Source organism: Salvia hispanica, chromosome 2, assembly GCF_029641045.1.
Source record: "Salvia hispanica isolate PSC_SH4W2 chromosome 2, Shi_PSC_v1, whole genome shotgun sequence".
NCBI classification, from domain to species: domain Eukaryota; kingdom Viridiplantae; phylum Streptophyta; class Magnoliopsida; order Lamiales; family Lamiaceae; genus Salvia; species Salvia hispanica.
This window is the reverse complement of record NC_142693.1, coordinates 54,021,828-54,035,059: the sequence shown is the minus strand read 5'-3', so window position 1 is coordinate 54,035,059 and position 13,232 is coordinate 54,021,828. Positions and strand designations below refer to the sequence as shown.

The window sequence follows — 13,232 nt, the reverse complement described above, 5'->3', positions numbered from 1 at the left end:
TTGTTATATATAGCCCTCATATTTGCGCGATTTCACTAAAACATTGTAAGAGAGTGAAATCAATTAAGATGGTGGCTTCCAGTTGCAGCAATGGCGATTACGATTGGGCTAAGCAAGTGAAGCAATTTGACGAAACAAAAGCCGGCGTCAAGGGTCTGGTGGATACCGGTATAACGAATATTCCCGATCTCTTCGTGCACCCGCAAAAGAGCTTGGAGAGCAATACTCATGCCTCCTCGTCATCGCTGGAGCTGCCCACAATCGACTTCGGGGAGCTGCAGAGCGGCGCGGAAGGGCGGCGCAAGGTGGTGGCGGAAATCCGGAATGTGGCTCAAGAGTGGGGGTTCTTCCGCATAGTGAACCACTCGATCCCTCTGGAGACGATGGACGCCATGCTGGCCGCGGTGAAGCGCTTCCACGAGCTGCCCAACGCTGACAAGGCACCGTTCTACGCGGACGCGGACGATGCCAAGAGGAGGGTGAGGTTCAGCAGCAATCTGCCCACCAGAGCGAATGCCGTCGCGTGCTGGAGGGATTTCCTCACGTGCGTCTTCCAGGACGACAAGCTTGACCCTGAGGAATTACCCTCAGCATGCAGGTAAAACTGTAAATAAGGCCTTTTAAAGGGTGAGCGGCGTATTTCTAATAAATCTGTAATTAATTACAGGGAACAAGTGCAGGAATATGTGAAATACATGATTGAGTTAAGGGAGGTGATCGCGGAGCTACTTTCGGAGGCGTTGGGACTGTGCCACGACTACCTATCGGGAATCGAGTGCATGAAGAGCCAGTCGTTGGCGTGTCTGTATTATCCTAAATGTCCGGAGCCAGACAAAACTCTGGGATCATCCAAGCATTCCGACTTTACTTTTTTGACCTTACTGATGCAGGATTCCCTTGGCGGCCTCCAGATGCTTCACCGCGATCAATGGGTCGACGTCCCTCCGGTTCGTGGGCCCTCGTTGCCAATATCGGTGATCTCATGCAGGTATGTAGTAGGTGTAGTATTCCCTCAGTCCAAAAAAAAATACTCTCCCTTAATTTGCATAAATCTGTTTATCATGATTCATGACATCCCATATTTGTATGGATACTTACTTATTATAGATATAAAATTATCGATAAAAATATATACTTCCTCCGTCCCATAGAAATAGGTAGAATTTTCTTCTTTCTCCGTTCTATAGAAATAGTCTCATATCCATTTTTAGAAACTTTTTTTCTCATTCTCTTTTACTTTATCATTTATGAGCCCCACAATCGACTATTTTATTTCAAAATATTTTTTCTTTTTTTTATTCTTACTTTACCAATTATGCATTAAAATTGCGTCGCCCCCAATTAATCTCTTCCTATGGGACAGAGAGAGTATTACAAATAATTATAAAAATTTTAGCCTGATTGGCCAGACGAGTTAAGCCAAAACCCTAAGGTTTTATGGTTAGGGCTGATAATTTACAGTAACTCGAAGAAGAAAATAACTCAAATGCCCTAAACCCGAGTGTGTCAACCCGATTAACATCCCTACTCCATCTTTGTGATCAAGAATAAAAATGTCTAATCTGATTTATAATTTTAATTTTCGTGAAATAGATTATTAGCAATGACAAGTTCATAAGCGTGGAGCACAGAGTGCTTGCACAATCCGTGGGGCCAAGGATTTCGGTGGCAAGCTTCTTTACTCCGAGCATGAAGGCGGCAGCAAAGCCATTTGCTCCGATCAAAGAGATTCTTTCTGACGAGAATCCGGCTGTGTACAAAGAGTTCATGTTCGGAGAATACTGCAAATTTTACATGACTAAATTTCAGGAAGTCGCATCGGCATTGTCGCATTACAAGATAAAATGAGTTTGGCTTTTCCAACTATTTCTTCTCCAATTCTCAGAGTGTTTTATTCTCCATTTTCTGTTATGTATTTGCCACTGAGATATGATGATGTTCTTGCTTTGCTTTAGCTTATGTTTTGTTTCGTTTGTGGTTATATGTTTTTACATCATTCGCATGTAAAACTAATAAAATCAGTCGTTGTCACTTGTCATCACCTGATTTGTTGAATTAATTCGAATTAAATTAAATATGGGATTTCATGATTAACAGATTTACGTCACTAGCATTTACAAAATCTAGATGTACGAGAAAATAAAGTAAAAAAGAGGAAGAGATAATAAAGTAAGAAAGAAAAAATAAAGATATTTATATTAATATACTAATATAACGACGTAGATCTATCGGACTTATTGAATAACTCATCGTGGAAATTTTACACTAATATTAAATTTTGTGATTTTTAAAATTACTTTAGTTAATAGGAAATACTACCAGAATTTCTCCAAATTTTATTGTTTTTTTAAGGCCAAATTCCCTTAAAAGAATAATACTCCACATGATTAATTTGTGATATCATTCTCAATTGTTTTCTACAAAGAGTGGTTAATATTTTTTGTTTATATTTTTTATACTATATTGTTTGATTAATAAATAAAATTTCAGTTCTACTCCCTCCGTCCCGGAGTATTAGACTCACTTCTTTTGGGCACATGATTTAAGGAATTGATATTTAAATAGTTAAAGTGGAGAGAGTAAAGTATGAGAGAGGTAAAAAGTAGGAGAGAGAAGAGATAAAAAAGTAGGTGGAGAATAAAATAAGATAGATGTTTTTTGCTAAAAAAGGAAATGAGTCTAATATGTTGAGACATCTCAAAAGAGAAAGTTGGTCTAATACCTTGGGACGGAGGGAGTATAATAACAGTGAAGAATTCTTATTTTTGAATATTTCTAATTTTTATTTATGATAAAATTTCATACGTAAAGTTAAATGTTAACATGATTATATTTGTTTTCTAAATCTATTTCTCCATCACAATTCATAAGTAAAAATAACTAAAACTTAATTTCATTTATTCTTTTAGGGAATTAACAAAGGTATAGTATAAACTACAAAGTTGGGGTTATTTTTACCATTTTTCATTATTTCAAAATTTGAGGAATTTTCCTATTTTAGTTGCAGCTTCATTTTACATTATAATCCTTGACCTTATGTAAGGAATGAACCACAACTTTAAAAATAAAATGTTTGATATTTTTCTACGAAATACGTTTAGTTTTTAGAAATGCATTTAAATAGTTTTACATTGTATTTTTTCTTATTTTGACATAAAATCTCGAATGAGTTGACAGAAGTAAAAAGAAAAAAAAAACATTGATAATTAAATTAGAGTTTATTAAAACAATATAAAATTTTTAAAAATATATTAATATAGAAGAGACTCTCCTTTACATAATTTCCTTTTACTTTGCTTTCTCTCTACTTTAACTATTTATTAGTATCATTTTTTCAAAAGACATGCAAAAATGAAACGTCATGCAAAAATGAAACGTATCACTTAAGCATATACATATCAAACATTCAATAACGTCATATTGCTGCAACATAAAGAGCAGGTCAAAAAAACAAGAACTAGGTACCCTAAAAAAAGAAAAAAAATCACACCAGCACTCAAAATTACATAAGAAAATATACACACATTGGCACATAGAGAAAGGAAACTTGTCAACACACAAATAATGTTACAATGGCTTGGAACTAGAAGAAGCCTCCAAAAATAACTCTGGCTCCATCAGAGCAGTGGAGATCGGAAACGTTAGTTGTTTGTAATGAACTTGCAGATTAACTCGAAATTTTAGGTTGCAACAGCTGCATCAATGACCATAAAACATCCATCCGGTGCATGCTTCTGTTATTCTGCTCCAAGGAAAGCAAACATATTAGATATGTTGTACCAAAGGCTTAGCCAAATCTAAACCATGTCTCTTATTCCATGATGAAAGCTGCAAGTGATCTGGGTTTTGATCCTAGACTAAAACTTGATGACAACTATTCTTAAATTATTGAATGCCTGTGTACCTCAACCACGAAGCACATCCAAGCCTTATTTCCATAGGCTTCTGATACGCCTTTCAAGATACTTAGACCCAAGCTTCTGATTGTTTCTGCTATCTCAAGAAACTGGTCGCATTCTTTGCAAAGCATCTATATCAAGCAAGCAGGATAGCTTGGATATTAGAAGATAAAGAAGATTCCATTTTGTATCTTGAAACAGAGTCAGCTCATGCTCTGCCAACTCAATTGAGTTCAAAGACTTATTTTGGACATAAAAACAACAGATTTCTCAAGGTTTCTATTACCTCAACCAACATTTGCCCATTCATATTTATATTTTCTACTATGATTGGGCATACTTTTTGGTCGTTTCCCACTTCTACAGCCCAGCTCGAACCCTGCTCACTACGTGAAAATTTCCTCATACCAGTGTCCTTGTCAAGAAACTGAAAAACCAACATTTCTTTTCCAGTTAAAGCCAATTTTAAAACAGTAATAGTAAATGATAGTATAATCCAGTTGTATTCTGATTTTAATGTCATGAGCAAAGATCCAATAGCAAAATGCAGAGATTAAGGAACACCGTACAAACAAGAAGAAATTCTTTTAGGTTTCCCCTTCAAAGAAGCAGTTAACCTTCATGGAATGAAAAATTTGTTGAAGTTCATAAATCAGTTTGTCATGTTCACCAACTTCTACTACTCAACATGAAAAGCAAGTGCAGTATGAGATTAAATTTATTAGTATTATAAAGCATGACATGTCTCATAAGACACACAATTCATCTGTGTGCATTTACATGTGAAGTCTATCAGCCATCTAGAAAGCATGTGGTAAGAATATAATGCAAACTACTAAAAAGAACAACTCTTAGTTGCCATCTTTATACTCTTTAAGTTTTCTTTCTTTCTTGCCAATTGATGATTATCTAGAAGGCATAGGATGTTTTCAGTTGAACCTCAACACAATTTGCTAGTTTTAGTTTCGTTAGAAGTTAACAGAATATCCACGTATTATTTGTTTACTTATTTACTTCTTGTATGGATTTAGAAGTTAGTTTCCACCTGAAAGCTAATCTCTCTCGCATATTACTGCAACCTCACCCCACTACAAAAACCAACACCTAAAGGGAAAAGCGAACCCCTAATGGACGAAATTGCCAAAGTGAAAGAAAACACAGAAAGATATAAAATTGCACGAATAGGAACAAATGCGCTCTCGTTAAATAATATCATTTGTTTACCTTTGACGCAGAGCATTTATGTAGCTTTTCTGAATGCTTGGTAACACTTTGCATAAAGATCATGTGCTTAATTGTTCGCTCAAGAAGTGAGTCAATACTGCACTGTGTAATTCAGAAGTTTCAGCAAATAACAAATAAGAAAATGGAGAACTATCATAAGCAAGAAAATTATGGTGCTGATATCACCTTCGATCCATTTGGAATAAGCTCTCGCAATTCTTTTATCCGATCTTGGATCAACTGTCTATCCCTGGGCCTCGGCCTACAGCTTTCACCAGGTCTAGCTCTCTTTTTAGATGTCTTTAATGGTACTTGAGAGCTTTCCATATATTCACTGCCTCTAGAACTGGTTGGTGAGATACCTTTCATAGACTCAGAACCGTAGGTCACTGAGTTGAAGCTACATGACGTGTCTCGGTCAAATGAAAAACCTGCCGAACTCAGAGTGCCTACACTATTGCAAGGTGTTCTGTCAGCAGTCAATAGAGATTCCCCAGTATCGCGGCATGACATCTCACTTTCTGTGTCATCTCCCTTGTGACTCGCCTTAGCCACCACTGCATCTAGAAGGTGCATATCAGAGTTCTCCATCAGCAGACTGCAACTGCTCATGCCCTTAGAAATCTCAACGGCCATCTCTGAACCAATATTTTCTGCCTCCCAGACACAATCATTTTGTTTCTGGAAAGGTGGTCCCAATGCCTCAAACAGTTCATAGCCAGCACAGAAACTGAAAGGTGAAGTCTGCATCTCAACACAATTAGGCCTGATCGGTACTTCTGGGTTTGAATCTAGACGCATTTGAAGGCTCGGAAGTTCTGGAAAAGCTGGGGACTTGATATTGTATGTAGGAATATTGGATGCGAACATTTGAGAACCTTCAGTACGTAGGGTTTCATTACATAAGCTAGACTTTTCAATCCTGACATTATTGATGGGTGCCGCACAAATAACTTCTGCTATCTTCCCTGAATTCCCAACACCATTCGATTCTCCAACATGTTTTGAATCATTAACAAATTCCATCTCTCCTTGTTGTTGCCTTGTAAGGATATTTTCACAACTTGAGGGTAGTAGAATATCATTCTCAGGGTTCGAGCATTCTGCACTTTCATGCATCTTCATTTTCAGATTTTTATTTAAAAACCCCCCCTTTGGAGGCAAAATATGATCATTATTAACATACTCCCCAAGCGGTGAAATCAACTGAGACCAAAAATCCACCTCATCCTCGGACCCTTTTACTTTAGCCACGCAATGCTGAAAAGCTGGATGTGAAGCTCTTATGCATGTATCTAACTGAAAAGGCATGCAATGGCATAAGTTATTAAGATAAAATTAGTAATGTAGCATAAATCTGCATTTGTGTGTTGGGAGGGGCATATGAGAGATGGAACGACAGATTCACCACCCACCCGAGAAGTATTCTCAAATGAGGTTGGGATACCACCAGCTAAGGAATCTTGCTTGTTACAGAAAACATTTCTGATATGGTCAACCAGCTTCAAATCCTCAGCAATCTGATACAGTCAAAGAATACTACGCATAAGAACAGATTTAAGAGTTTTCTTCATACACCTTGACCACTTGCTGGCATTTTTCATTTCATCAAAGGCAAGCCACAATGAAACCTCATAATACTTCAGAGCTAAATTAAACTAATGGGGTCTAGTCTTCTTGCCTGTCAATTAGAACTATTTCAAAGTAGGTCATAGGCACTCAGACAACAATTGGTTGGAAATTAATTTAGTGTGTGATTATAATAAGAAAAAATGAACAGTTTTCCACAGGAATAGCTAATGTTCAAGATAAGATGGTAAGGAGAAATAGTTGTGCTAAATTTTCCAACAATCAAGAACAAGTATAGGAAATGCCAAATTATTACATATAGCATAGCATTAAAATACTTTTTCATCAACAATCACAAAAGAAGTAAAGTTACCAATAACCTAAGAATTGCAAGTTCTTCAGCTTGTCTGAGATATGCGTCACATACAAAGCAAGAAATATCAGAAAATGAGGGCATGCATTTTGCATAACACTCCCCTTGTACCTTGCATAAATAACAGAATGAACAAGATGAAGATGAGAACTTGAGGTACAGTTAAGATACCTTATGAAGGGAGCCTAGTTGTACAACTCCAAGTGGAATAACAGGCACAACTGCAATGGTCTGTACGCAAGACATCTCATGTTACAGATTTTTGTAGACAAAATGCAAAGCGCATCCAGCAAAAATACAATTTTAAAATCTCTTTTGCCAGCATTAAAGACTAGACTCTGAGAATTTACATGAACGAATAGGTAACTGTATTCGCAGAGTGTTGAGTTCAGTTCAGTAACTTATAGGTTCAGAGAGAATCACTTATAGGTTCATGAATTACTTAAAATACAATGCAAGGTTTCTCACAAATAAGAGATTTCGATTTGAACCAATCTTATATAAATGGTACGGGGGAAGGGTTCAAATGAGAACCCTTAAATATTATGAGGACGGAGAACTATGTTAGGCCTTTCAATCATGGTGATCTGTGGTGGATCCATCACCATGCTGAATGAATGGGTGTTGATCTGAATCTCATGAAGAACGAAAGGTCTATTTTTTAATGCAGCTATTTTCACTACAAATTCTATGACTTTATATGTTTATTACTTTGCAGTCATCTCACGTCCTCACGAAAAATGTAGTTTTCATGATAACCCAACCTTATTATGTGGTTTAAATAAAACTTGTTACTTTTGGAGAACTGTGAGAACTTTTGCAATGAAACTGTGAGGCAATTGCACTGAACCTATAAAGTAATTTGTCTTGACAAATAAGAATTCGTGATATTTGATACTGTATTTAATATAATAAAATTTTAGAACATTGAGATATTATATGATAGAACCATAATAATTAATATGTGAGTGTCTTTTCCTCATTTAACTCCTAAACATAATCCATTAGTATACTCTCTTGCACTCTCTACAAAACTAAAATCCTGAAATTAGTAACCTTAAACTCATTTTGTTTTAGGATTCATGAACCAATTTCAAGCTTCCAGAAACATAAAATAAGTATAAGCTAATCCCTAGTTTACTTTGATAAATTTGAATGTTGGGATATCCCAAGGCCCATATTACCCTTATCATTTGACCTAAATTTTCTTTTTAAATTGTCCCACTGAGGATAAAGATATCTAATCATATATCTTATCAATCATGAAAAGTAAACATCCCCTAAGAATTGAAAGCACATATGTTAAGACAATCCATGGTAAAAGGTTTGATCTGGAAGCAGTCATCAAGTGTACCAACAGAAATGTGCATGCCTATGTTTAACAATGCATGAATTCAATTCAAACTTATGGCTCCTAGTCTTCCTAGAGAGTCCAAGACATATTTATATAAAATAGACACCTTACTAAGATTCATAAACCTAAAACATTCACTACTAAGGTTGGCAAGCTCGGTAATAAGATAATTATCTACTAAACACTTCAGTATTGGGGGTTCTACCGTCAGCCACTCTGCAGCAGAATCTTTGCACTAACCAGAGGTCAGAAGGTCGGTCCAGGGATACAGTGAGAGATATCATTAAAATATATAGCTTATGCATTAATGGTTCTTACAATATACGGCAGTCTACTTCCACTACATTACAGTGAAAGAACACAATAAGAAGCACCTCTAAAATTAAAACAAATGGGAGATGAAATCACCTTGATGCCAGCTGAAAACTGTGTTTGCCAAGCACCATAATACTGGATATAAAAGGAAGTCCCATCAGGAAGAATGACAACAAAACTGAACATGTTGCAGCAAGGAATAGCATTACTTGATCTTCATCTAAGTTTTGATGGCATATTTTCAGTTCAACATTAGATCTAACCAGAGTTATTCCCCCTCAATAAAAAATTTAGCCAGAGTTTTCCTTGTTCATGTTAATTCACAATGACAAATAACATCCAACAGAAAAATCCAGTCCACCCAATTAACGAAAATAGCATTATTCTTGAAGTATAAAAGAAACAAAGAGCCAGATAGATAACTAAAAACAAAGATATCTCCCATGAAATATGAACCAAGTTACTATCTCAAAACATTTCATTCTCATAATTGAGGGTGACTTGTAGGGTAGAGCATGCAAATAAAAGGTTCACGTTTTAATTCTATAGACGGCAAGTTTACATTAAAATTTATACCTCAGATGAGAATGATGCGTCAACAACATGCTGATCCGAAAATATCCATGAATGCTTCCCAGAAACTGCCACATGCCCAACCACCCTACTTGGCCAAAAGATACAGAATTAAATACATAATGAATAGGGTAAAAGTGAACATATACTTGTTCTCTAGACACAGTGACACACATATGTATTTGTACACAGATATAGATGAAACAATGACTTCTGCATTTACCTGTAGAAGTGCGGAGACCAATAATGCTAAATGGTAACCCACAAGCCACAGTTCATGTGTTTAACTTAAACTCTATCTAGAGAAGTAAATTTGAACATGAAAAGGAGAGATAAGAACCAGTGACCGTAAGCCTCATACCCTTCTCCAAGAGAATATACTTGATATGACATCTTTGCAACAGCTAATCCCAAAGGATCATGTGAATAAGAACCTTCATTCAGGGTACCTGCTGTTGATTTCTTGTCAGGATATTGGTTGCCTTCATAATACGCATCCGCCCAAGTAAACATCCTGCAATACATTGGTGCGCAATGAGACAGTCAAATTAATATGCATTTAAAAATAATCAAAATAATAGAATGAGAATTCCCCTGCAAATATTTGTTGCTAAAAAAGTTCTCGTATGTACTCATTATGTTGATGTTATCTGATTAGTAAAAATTAAAATCACAAATGCAGCATTTGATTTGAGATTTACGAGTGATGTTAACTCTAGAAAATGTACTGAATAAGGAACATCTTTTTCGTTAAATTTTGAGAGCAGCGTACCCAAATTGAGCTGTAAATATTTTTCTTATTTTCTAATTAGGTTAGCCTTACATATGTTTCTGAAGACAGATCATTGTTTTTCAAATAACTCCAATTGACCATCCATGACTATTCTTCTTACTAGCTATATATTCTCTCAACTCTAAACTTTTTCAAGGGAAACAAATACTTTATTTCATGAGTTATTCTGGAATTCATAGCATTGGTTTGAAAGCACAACCTTCATATATTCTCTGTTATCTTTTTAAAAAATTTCCAATCTTACAATGCATTGTAATCTCACGTTACATAGCAACTCACTTTTTCCAGAAGGGATTAAAAAAACATAAACGCACTCCACCCGTTGTATCATAACAAAGATGGATGGGTGTGTTTGCAGTCAGAAGTCAGTACATACAAATGTTACCGGGCTGTACATATATGTAGTACAGAATTTGAATAATCATTTATCCATTTTGAAACATAATTTGTAGTCATGCACTTGTCCAAAATAATCAAGCAATTTATTACAAACTGAATCTTGAAAAAGGCACATAAAGCTGTTTGAAGACTATCAGAAGCAACCAACGGTCAGTATTAGACATCTAGATCCATAGCGTTAGGTAAATTCCAGTCTTTTTTGAACAAATAACTCGATATATTCTTGTTATGAAGAAAAAGCACAAAAGAATTCATAAACCAAATAGCAGAGAGAAGTAGATTGTCACAAACTAGAATTTCAGGATGAGTATATCACGAAACATATTCATTCACGTCTGAGAGAGAACTAAGAGACTCACATCCTTGATCGATGCTTGAGCTTCCAGAAAACCACATATTCCCAACCAGTGTTGAAACACAAGCTCCTGAGTGCTTCTTGCAATCGGCTTGCCATGTTTCCGTCTCCCTGCCAATAAAATTCCTACCAGTATCCCCCAACCCCAACTCTAAATCAGGAAAGAAACCCAAGAAACTCCCTATATCCACCCCCTTTTTGATGTGTAGCTCCAAATCTTAGCTTCCTCTGTAGGAGCCTCTTCCAGCTTGTTTCCTTCTCAATCGTCTCTTTATAGGAGGTCCCACCGTTGGCAGCAGCAATATATCATCTTTGCCCATCCTCTCCCCCACAACCATAACCCAAACCTCACCAATCAAACAACAAAACCTTTTTCAACTAAAACCACCAAACACAGAATCACGAAATCCCTATCTTATACCCTCCATCCCAATAACTTTCCATCTCCATACTCATATAATATCTCACTCAACAGCTGAATTATCTAACAATTAACGATACTACACCAGCTACAATCTAACTATCTCATATCATACACGACAGAGAGCACTCCATCTGCAGATTCAACTACACAAATGATTTTACTGGATTTAGAAAATCGGAATTGTTTGAGGTTAATTTGACATTAAACTGCTTTACCTTGGGCGGTGAGAGAAGAATCTCCGCATAAGAGGTGAAATTGCTGCCATATTCGTTGCAATTGCAGAAGCGAAGGGATTGGATTCAGCTGAAAACGGTTTTGTTTTGATACTGAAAAGGCGGTGCTGCTTATATAGCAAAATGGGTGAATGAAATGTGCTGTCATGAATCATGGAATGAAACTCCCGCTTTTTGGCTTTTCGCCGCATACTTGTGAAATCTCCATTTTACCCCCAATCTTGTCCACTTCCTTCAAATATTTTTGATGTAAAGAGCTGTGTCAACATCCATTACACCGCCCACTAGAGTAATACACTGAACTTAGAAGTACCTCTTCAATCTACTCCATCCATGTTTTATAGTAGCTGATTCATTTTAAAATTTTAGTTCAGCGGAGTCATTTTTCTTTTCAGTAAAAATCATCATATTTTCTCTCAATTATTTTACTTTATTCTCTCTATCTTTCTACTTTCTTCATTTCCTAGTATTTTATATTCCATCCATCCCAAAATAAGCACAACACTTCTTTAGAACATGAGATTTAAGGATTTGATATTTAAAGAATTAAAGTAGAGAAAGTAAAGTATGAGTAAGAGAAAAGTATAGAAGTAAAGTGAGAATAAAATAGGTGGATAATAAAGTAAGAGATGTGATTTTTTGCTTAAAAAGAAATGGCTCACTTAGAGCATCCACAATGGATGCCCGATCGCGCGCCCGATCGGCCGAGATCGGGCTCGGGCGTGGTCGGGCATATCTCGGCCGATCGGGCGCGCGATCGGGCATCCATTGCAGGCGTCGGTCACACCCGAGCGCGACCGAGAGTTCGGTCGCGACCGATCGCCCGCCCGATCGATCGGGCGTGAGATCGGGCGCCCATTGTAGAGGCGCGCCCGAGCCCGAGCCCGATTTTTTCGGTTTTTTTTTTATTATTATTTAACCCTAATTTAAACCACTGTAAATATTTCATTTTCTTCACTTTTCACCAAACCTTTTCACTTTCTCTTCTATATTCTCTCAATATTCACACTTTCAACAATGGATCCGAGTCAATACCCAAGCCCGAATAATGTCGACGACGATATGCCGATGTTTGGAGGAGGCGGCGCCCTGCGGCGGCGCCCGGTGGCCCGGTCACGAAGACTACCGGGTTGAGACGCCCGAATCTGTTGAATCCACTTTCGTCTCCGACTCTGAGTTCGATCCGTTCTTCGGCACCGAGGAGTATCGGGTTGAAGAAAGGGAGGAAGAAGATGGCGCGGAAAGAAAAGGCGCCATCGGTTCCAGTCCCACTCCCACATGACGAGCCGAACGAGGAGTACGCAACAGGGCGTACTGACTACGAGTTGGATGAGTACCTGAAGGTGGCTCAGTGTTGGGTCGATGTATTGGAGGATTCGATATCCTCCAACAACCAGACTTCGGCCAGGATGTTGGATCGCATTGAGGAACGCTACAACGAGGTGAAACCGAAGTGGGCGTTCAAGCGGACCAAGTTTCAGCTGCGCAAGTGTTGGGATCGGATCAAGGTCCACATCAACAACTTCTGTTATATCTACAACAGTAACAAGGACGGAAGGGCTAGCGGTGAGAGCATGGAGGATGTTAGAGTTTGTATACTAGAAATCACGTTTCGAGTGATTGAATACTGTAAAACTCTTATTTTATTTTCCAATGAATAAAACAGATTATTTTTGTCATAATGTTGTTATGTTTTACATTTAATGGATGTTAATGCATGT

General features: G+C 37.2%; 1 protein-coding gene and 1 pseudogene across 4 annotated transcripts; one reads left to right on the top strand and one right to left on the bottom strand.

The window, feature by feature from the left end:
• Window positions 1–2,014, top strand: LOC125202439 (1-aminocyclopropane-1-carboxylate oxidase homolog 11-like; annotated as a pseudogene). Its single transcript, XR_016135229.1, has 3 exons — window positions 1–598; window positions 668–988; window positions 1,594–2,014. The product of XR_016135229.1 is annotated as a 1-aminocyclopropane-1-carboxylate oxidase homolog 11-like (transcript).
• A 1,348-nt stretch (window positions 2,015–3,362) lies between these two features.
• Window positions 3,363–11,105, bottom strand: LOC125200608 (transcription factor EMB1444-like). 3 transcript variants are annotated; one of them, XM_048098284.2, is made up of 11 exons: window positions 10,859–11,105; window positions 9,669–9,821; window positions 9,311–9,395; window positions 8,828–8,869; window positions 7,237–7,296; window positions 6,539–6,643; window positions 5,310–6,422; window positions 5,124–5,225; window positions 4,186–4,326; window positions 3,905–4,030; window positions 3,363–3,742 (listed from the first exon to the last, which is right to left on the bottom strand). In XM_048098284.2, the coding sequence occupies exons 1-11, from the start codon at window positions 10,951–10,953 to the stop codon at window positions 3,668–3,670; spliced, it is 2,097 nt and encodes a 698-aa protein (XP_047954241.1). In that variant the 5' UTR covers window positions 10,954–11,105; the 3' UTR covers window positions 3,363–3,667. The 3 variants fall into 3 exon arrangements, with proteins under 3 accessions (XP_047954241.1, XP_047954242.1, XP_047954243.1); XM_048098285.2 differs by lacking the exon at window positions 4,186–4,326; XM_048098286.2 differs by lacking the exon at window positions 10,859–11,105 and having other exon boundaries at window positions 8,828–8,912; window positions 9,669–9,808.
• Between the last annotated feature and the right edge of the window lie 2,127 nt (window positions 11,106–13,232).

Bases quoted from the DNA above. Each gene is read 5' to 3' on its own strand.
- LOC125200608 (XM_048098284.2), bottom strand. From the start codon at position 10,953: ATGGCAAGCCGATTGCAAGAAGCACTCAGGAGCTTGTGTTTCAACACT. The intron at 9,822-10,858 runs GTGAGTCTCTTA...AATGTATTGCAG, and splicing joins CTCAAGCATCGATCAAGGAT to GATGTTTACTTGGGCGGATG. The intron at 4,031-4,185 runs GTAATAGAAACC...TGCTTGATATAG, and splicing joins ATGGGCAAATGTTGGTTGAG to ATGCTTTGCAAAGAATGCGA.